The 8,061-nt window shown below is 33.3% G+C and overlaps 1 protein-coding gene across 14 annotated transcripts; it reads left to right on the top strand.

Moving 5' to 3' along the window:
- The first annotated feature begins 202 nt into the window (after positions 1-202).
- Positions 203-6,803, top strand: LOC112799941 (inactive poly [ADP-ribose] polymerase RCD1-like). Of its 14 annotated transcripts, XR_011861765.1 has the most exons (11): positions 216-639; positions 1,044-1,113; positions 2,044-2,201; positions 2,359-2,517; positions 3,034-4,283; positions 4,433-4,674; positions 4,771-4,926; positions 4,993-5,096; positions 5,866-6,009; positions 6,099-6,194; positions 6,339-6,803. XR_011861765.1 is itself a non-coding variant. In XM_072196166.1 (10 exons), exons 5-10 carry the CDS (start codon positions 3,181-3,183, stop codon positions 6,363-6,365), a joined length of 1,716 nt encoding a protein of 571 aa, XP_072052267.1. In that variant the 5' UTR covers positions 216-639; positions 1,044-1,113; positions 2,044-2,201; positions 2,359-2,517; positions 3,034-3,180; the 3' UTR covers positions 6,366-6,803. The 14 variants fall into 14 exon arrangements, 5 of the variants coding, with proteins under 5 accessions (XP_025697725.1, XP_072052267.1, XP_072052266.1 ...); XR_011861764.1 differs by lacking the exon at positions 2,044-2,201; XR_011861766.1 differs by lacking the exon at positions 2,359-2,517.
- The last annotated feature ends 1,258 nt before the right edge of the window (positions 6,804-8,061 follow it).

Below are 8,061 nucleotides of genomic sequence, written 5' to 3'. Positions count from 1 at the left end.
TAAATCAAAAAACAAAAATAAAACTAATACGAATAAAATTTGAACCGTAACTTCTAAGTGAGTTTAGAAAAATTATATCATTTGAATTATAACTAGTAAATCCCAAAGCAAGATAATTAATAAAAACAAAAATTATAACTTTATATTTATTAAAATTAAAATTCCAAAGTACAATATTTATTTTTTAATAAAAAGGTTAAAAGATAGAAACAATAATTGTTGGAAAGTTAGGTGGCGTGCGAGCAACGTTAGGAAAATGCCACAGTCCACAGAGAATCTTAGCCACAGGGTTACTTGGAGAAGAGGGAAATAAACACAGAAAAAAAAAAAAAAAAGACCTAAGTGGGAAATGGGAATATGTCCTGAGAAGTCGCCACCTAAACCCACCGACTTTATGATTACGATTTTTTGTTAATAAACCATTCTCTTTCCTCCTCGTCTTCCACCCTCACCTCCGCCGCCTCTTTCTAGGGTTTTTTTCTTTTTCTATTTTTTTCCTTTTTCTTTCCCTAACACCTATCAATAGTTTTGCACTGAGAGAAATTATCAAAAAAAGAAAATTAGAAAAAAGAAAAGAGAGAGCGGAAACAAAGTGGTAGGGCTGTTGTGTTTTGTGTGTGTTGATTATTTTGTGCGCAGGTAGCTTTCAATCTTCTGTTAATTCCTCAATTTTTGTTTTCTATGCCCGGAATTTCAATCAATTGTTGTTATGATTTGCAGCTTTTTTCTTCAAACAATAAAATATGTTTTTTTCGGCGTGTTGAGTGTTTGACTTTTCGCTTTGGTTTGGATTCTAATAGATCGGGGTTGGATTTGGTTCTTCGGGTTGTATGATTCAATTATGTGGTTTTTCCATTAAATTTTGAGCTGATTTAGCTGCTAGAAGTGATAATGAATTATTGATATACAGTAATTTTATTTATTTATTTTGGTAAAAATTATGAGTTGATTCGTTGAGTTGGTTATTTGGTCTATTGCTTTGCTGTTTTGTAAAAATAATGTTTTCCCCAACTCCTGATTTTAATTTGAAATTTTATTACTAGATTCCATGGTAAGGAGCAGGGCTGTTTCAGAGAAAAGAATGTGCAGTATGAACCCTAAATTCGGTGATGGGTATGATTAAATTCTTATATTTGATTACTTATTTTTTAAATTAGTCTTAATTTTGACTGGTTTGTGATTTTTTTTTGAAGGTTTCTTTTTGATTAATTTATTTAAATTATCGTTTGCCTTCTATGCTTTGCTCTTTAGTTCCAGGCACTAGTACAAGCTTAGTTGTTTATGCACTATGCTACATAGCCTTGCTTTGCATGTGAATACTTACATGATGTCTTGAGGCTACAATTTTTGAAAGCTTGCCTTACATTGTAGTGTATATGGGCAAGGTTGAAACATGCTTTTTTCCTGATAACCTAGGGGTTATTGGTTTATGTTTTTATTTCCAATTTCCATTCCTATTGATTTTTGCTTTTAGGGTTTTGTGAAATAAAAACTGAAAAAAAAGTGAAAGCATGATTTATTGTTTTCAATGGATCCTCACTTTTTATTTACAAAATCCTGAAATCAGGGAACACTAAAAATAAAAAATGAAATAAACTGAAATCAATCAGATCTTAACTTATGCACACAGAGGGGGTAGAGCTAAACAGAAAGACTGGTCCATCATAGGTTTTGATCACATAGGTGGAATTGGAGTAAGAGTTTTATTTGTCAGAAAGGTGGTGTGTTGGAGTTGGACGGAAATGTTGGTACATTTTATGAGCTTGGAATTTTCTTTTTTATTTTATTTTCCTTGATGATCCGGTCATCATCCATGCCCTATATACTAGGGTTATTGTTATTATTGTTGGACAGATGATGAGGGATTCGATGATGGTTTATCTGCATCTGCCGAAATTTCTTAAGTATTATTTGGTGTATTCATACTTTCTACTTCTATTGCTATTTAGTGGATTCTTAAAATCTAAGCTGATAATTGGGTCCAGAAGTATTAACTCTAGTTGAAGAAATTCTAGGAAAATTGATTTGTTCAGTTTGTCTCAGTCAAAGATGACAATTCCAAGCTCTGCAACCTGGAAATTTCTAGAGCTGTCAAAGTGTGTTCTGCCAGATCAACATCTACATGCTCTGCTTTCAATTTTTGAATTCATCAAATGAACTTATGATCTTTCTATGAGCTCCTTATTTCAACATTACCTTGGGTATGGATGACTGGTGTGGACTTAATATGTTGGTGGAGTCCCAATATGTATTATCCATTGGTTTTGCATTTATTTATTTATGGTTTTGCATTTATTTATTTATTTTTTGGCATTTAGTGATCTTTTAGGTGATGTTTAGAACTTTAAAATAATGCAGGTTAAAAGAAATATCATTCTCTGTTTAGATGACCATGCAAAAACTTCGATGATGTTTTTTCTAATGATCTTTGAAAGAACATAGAAAACTGTAACAACCGAGGGAATGTATTGAACTGTGGGATGGGGAATTATGTAGAAGCCTTTTCTTATTGTCAAGGTACATGATAAATATTCTGATATTTGCTCTAAGGGATTCTGAATTGGAATTCATATTTCTTTTAACCCTATTGTCTTGAGGTGTTTGTGGTTATTGGTCTCATGAAGATCAAGTGTCATTGAGTAATTGAGTAATTATTGAGGTATCTTTAATATAATTATAGATTGAATCAATATGGCCTGGATTAAATTGGCATTATCTTCTTCATTATTTCATTTATATAACTTATCTTAAAAGCTTTCTGTCCATCTACCTCTACTGTTGTCCTTTGAGCAATGATGATTGCTTATTTGCTATGTTTTGTTGATTTCATACTTGGTTTTCTTTTTCTATTTGTTATTTTGTGGGAGGCAGTGCTTTTGCAACAATTGACTTGACAGAAGTTTGGTGGATTAGTTGTCTTGGAATTCTTTCATTTAACCTTTTCTCATTATTTATTATGTCTAATTTATGATTTATAATGAACAAATTATTATATATATCACTTCAACATTCTCAGAAGTTTTAAACATCCAGGATCTGCCAACTATTCTTGATGTCATGGTCTTCACTATCACTGCCACAGTTTGTTTAAAACTGCTGAAGATCTACAGTTCATTTTGACTGCTGCAACTAAACTTCTATATTTAAAAGTGTGTATAGATATTGATTTAGTCGTTAGAAATGGAATCCAAAACCGCAAAGGCATTGGATAGGGTTGTGCTCAATCTGAAGCGAAAGCGAGCTGCCCAGTATGTTGCATATTTGAATGGAGGTTCACGATCAGTGTTTCCTCAGTGTCCATCATTTGGGTTACCAACAAACAGGGTTGGCAAACGAATGAGATTGGGCAGACATAAAAGCAAGACAACAAACTCTGGGATCCATATTGGACAGTCATTAGTTAGGTATTATTTAAACTACAAAAGGAGTGGAAGGCCAGAATGTTTGATGTTCTATCAGAATGGTGAATGGCTAGACTTCCCCAAGGATGTTGTTGACTTTGTTAAGAAAGACCTTCAAGTGAAGAAGGAGGCTGTGGAGGTAGAGTTAAATGGTCATCATCTTGTTCTAGATTTTTTGCACATGTACCGGATGGATTTGAAGACTGGTTTGCAGCAGCCTATTGCTTGGATTGATGAGAAAGGGTGCTGCTTTTTCCCTGAAATCTATGCTGCTTGTACTGAACCTTATCATTTCTGCCGACCAGAGGTTGGAAAAGGTCATGACTCGAATGAAATAAAATTACATTTAGAAATTGAAATAAATGGGGGGGATGAATCCAAGTTGAGGGAATGCAGTGGGGAAACCAATGCCCTAGTTCAGCATATTGAGGTGGATGCTAAACAAGCCTGCAGTCAATATGAAGTAGGAGTTGAAGATAGCAATAACAAAATGGACTGTGGAAATGGTGGTGAAGCCACTAAGAAAAATAAAAATACTGGTTTCAATGCTTATAGTGAATTTTTATATGGAAAGTTAGATGTGGATACTGTACAGATTATGTTCCTCAATGGAATGAGTAGTTTTGGAAGTACTGACATAGTTGAAATTTCTCGTTGTTCCATTCCGTTGATGCAACCACGATTGGAGCTATTCCAGAAGCAAGCAGAGATTACTAAAAGCTGTCGTGGGGATGCTAATGTTCGATATGCATGGCTTGCTTCTTCCAAAGGAGAACTATCTGCCATCATGAAGTATGGGGTTGGTCACACTGTATTATCTGCATCTAAATGCACATATGGCATTGGTGTTCATCTTGCAGCTGCAACCTGCCCTTATGCCAGGTTGATTTTTATTATTAATTACTTAAAACATAAAGTCTATATCATGTATTTTGTTTATTTTTCTCTTTGTATGTTATTATTTGATACACAAATTCTAGATTATCATGTTGTAATGGTTCGAAAAGGATTCAAGTTTGGCTTATTTACAGTGCAAATTATTGTGATGTTGACGAAAATGGGGTTCGGCACTTGGTCTTGTGTCGTGTAATAATGGGGAACATGGAGCTTGTCCATCCTGGCAGTAGACAGTTTCATCCCAGTAGTAGTGACTATGATAATGGGGTAGATGACGTTCAAAGTCCGAGTTACTATGTAATATGGAGTATGAACATGAACACCCACATCTATCCAGAATTCGTTGTTAGTTTCAAGGTTTCTTCTGATGTTGAAGGTGATACATTTTTCTATATTTTTTTAATCTACAGTTGAGTTCTGTTTTGTTAATGATAAAAGAACTTGTACTTTTTAATGAAAAGTTTGTACTTAGAGTTTATCAGAGGCAACCTAGTTGATGGAGAAGTTAGGTTTCATCCATTGATTGTTGATATCTCCTTGTGGTTGGGGGACTCTCACATTCAGCAGATGTTACATCACTGCAAATCTGGTTCAGTGACATAGCCATGTGTTTCTGCTGCTAATCCCTGTATGACTGCTATTCACTTTGGAATTCTTTTTCTCCTTGATCACCAATACGTTATACTTTCTACAGGCCATCTTTGTGGAGTTGATAGTAAAAGTAATGTTGCTGGGATTAATAAAGCTGATCATGGTCCTCGGGGCTTGTTAACTTGTGATTCTTCTACAATAGATACTGTAAGTTGCTTGGTATTTGAGTATCACATCCAAGTTTGCAAGTCGAAGGCAGAGTATTTATTTTTTTATCGGTTGTTTTAAAATTTACCAATGTATGCTTTTTTGTGTTCATTTTTATCTTTTCAAATATGTTTTTCTTTCTTTTAATTTATCTCCTGATATAGAGAAAAATTATGCGGTTTATATTTTGTAACTGAAACAAAGCTGTTGTTAGCTTAGTGTTTGCTGGCTGAAAGTAGATGATAACTGTCAATACCTAGTGGACTAAGTACATGAATATTGTGGAACTGAAAGCTTCATGAGATTTGTCTAGTATAAGTAGTTCGCGAGTCATAGGATATATTCAACTCTAAAAGTACGATGCTTTAAGTACTGTGAATAGTCACTGCAAAAGATTTGATGTAGTAGGCACTGGTTTATTTAATTTGCTTCTACCTTTTAATTCGCATATCCATTTTGTACATAATATGACAATCTGCCTCTGGTGATGTTACGTTTGATTTTCTCTATTAATGTATGTTTTAATACTTGAAAGTTCAACCGGCCGTTTATAAAATTCTATTTTGGATGTTGCATATTTTCTTGATTAGGGATCCTTAAAACAATTATCGGGTATCTCGTTTGTATCTCTCTATATTACATGGAACAAGTTCACTTCTGATCATTTTTCTTTCCATGTGTCAATTTTACAATTGAATATTTACACTTTATTGACTGATTTTAAGATCTTTAAATCTTATAACCAATTCCGGAATGTGCTATGCATCAGGAGAAAGCTGCAAGGGTCATTGCTAGTGCGCCAAAAGCTCCTAAATCCCCATGGATGCCTTTCCCTATGCTTTTTGCTGCCATCACAAATAAGGTTCCTCCCAAAGATATGGAAGCTATCAATATGCAATATCAACAATTCAGGGTATGTATAGTTACACTAAATAGATGCCTGTGTCTTCCTTGATGGAATATCTCTTAACATATTATACATTCGTATTCTGTTATCACCAGTCAAAGAAGATAACCCGCGATGAGTTTGTCAAGAACTTGAGGTTGATAGTTGGGGATACTCTCTTGAGGACCACAATAACAGATCTTCAATGCAAGGTACATATAATTTTATTTCTCCTAACTGCATTACTCGCTGACGAGAGTGGGTGGCTACCATGTCAAGATTCTTATTTTGACCTAATGTGGTATGTTGTGCATGGTTTCATGCTCCTGTTAAATATTAAAATTGGCTGCTTGCAGATGCCATCAAAGCTACGTGTGAACTAGGGCCAAACAACAAAGGAGGCTGAAATCGTATTTTTCTAAGGAGGTGACGGTCCTTGTACTTGATTTGTCGCTATAACATGGACAAGCAAAACTTGTGAATATCGTTAGCTTTTAGATTTTATTTAGTGCTTTTCGTTCTCATCCTCGAGTTTGAACCCAGAATGTACTAGCAGTTGGAACTTTATTTTTTTTGGTTAAGAGCCATTGGAACTTTGTTCTAGATGATTTGAGCCATCTGTGATCAGATGCACTGTCGAGCCTAATAATTTTGCTTGTATTAGGGGGGTTTCGTAATTAGAACTCTGCTTTGGGGTGCTCTATACATATTTGTGTCTTCTCGCAGTTGAAAATGAGTTTTACTTCTACTGTTGGTTGTTGAATTGAAGCAATATTTTATGTAGATTTTTTATGGGGTGTCTGCATTTTTCACCCTTGCAATTTTTTTGTTAGATCCCAAGGTTGCCAAATTGCCAATTAGGCGTTTAGTGGTATACTGTTTATATTTTATAGTTTGAGGCTTCAGGCTTATGGATGTCGTAATTCAGAACTCAGCGAGAATACCACAGATCGTAAGCTTTTATTATGTTTTAATTTTACAAGTTCAAGTGCTATATAATAATAGTATTATTTACATTCCTAATTACGGGTCAGAACTAAAGTTCAAACTTGTTCCTAATTCATATTATAAAGTTTAGGGTTCAGGGAGGAAGTGGAGGGGACGATGTTGCCATTGCATGCCTGTAGTTGCTTAGGATCTAAGGTTGATTTAGGGTTTAAAAAACGAGTGAAAGAGATGATGGTGCTGTTGCAGCTACTTTGAAAAAGTTTGAGGGGGGAGAGCAAAGGAAAGAAGAAAAAGGAATATAACAGAATAATTAGCATTTTCATTGCCACTTCAATGAATTTTGTTAATAAAGATTTTTTTACAGTTGAATATTTTTGCAGTGTTTTTAAATAATATGTTCATAAATCGGGAGTGAAATTCGTAGTTTATTCTAAAACAAAATAAAATAAAAAGTAAATGTTTGCAGGCTAATATAGTGAATTAAGTTTTAAAATTGTCTTTTATGTTAGCGTGTGCACTAAAAAATAGTCTAGGTATGTACAATCAGCAAAAGTGTATTAGATTAGTTTTTCAATTTTTTTTGCATCAAGTGACTGACTTTTGTTAATTGCAGGGATGTAATTAGTGTAATTGTGACGTTGGAGACTATTTTAGTAGGCGATCAATTTGCGAATTAGTCTGAGTTTAACTTCTAAGTTATAAATATAATAGAATAAAAAGGACGAAGTCTTTTTACTTCCTCTTTCGGAATATTTTTATTTTATTTAGATATAAGAGTAGAGTGATAATTAATTTTTTAAGGACTTTGACTTTAAACTAATTAGTCACTAAAAAAATAATATCAATTAAAATTTTTATAATAATAAATGATGAATATATGTCTTTTTGTTAGTGCAACGAAATAAAATTCATATATTTTATTTATAGCGGTGCGTTTTTATTAGTGTAACATAAACATCAAAATAATATTTTTTAAACAGTAAAATATTTATCATCTTTTAAAATTTTATATAATCTTTATCAATTATTTACGAATTTCATGAATTTTTATTTCAAAGATTAGTATCTATATGATAATTATTCATAAATAACAATAATTAATGGTACATATTATATATAAATATTATCATT

Source organism: Arachis hypogaea, chromosome 5 (genome assembly GCF_003086295.3).
Source record: "Arachis hypogaea cultivar Tifrunner chromosome 5, arahy.Tifrunner.gnm2.J5K5, whole genome shotgun sequence".
In the NCBI taxonomy this organism is placed as follows: domain Eukaryota; kingdom Viridiplantae; phylum Streptophyta; class Magnoliopsida; order Fabales; family Fabaceae; genus Arachis; species Arachis hypogaea.
This window is presented reverse-complemented; position numbering and strand designations above follow the sequence as displayed.

Bases quoted from the DNA above. Each gene is read 5' to 3' on its own strand.
- LOC112799941 (XM_025841940.3), top strand. From the start codon at position 3,181: ATGGAATCCAAAACCGCAAAGGCATTGGATAGGGTTGTGCTCAATCTG. The intron at 4,675-4,992 runs GTGATACATTTT...TACTTTCTACAG, and splicing joins GGTTTCTTCTGATGTTGAAG to GCCATCTTTGTGGAGTTGAT. The intron at 6,195-6,338 runs GTACATATAATT...GGCTGCTTGCAG, and splicing joins TAACAGATCTTCAATGCAAG to ATGCCATCAAAGCTACGTGT.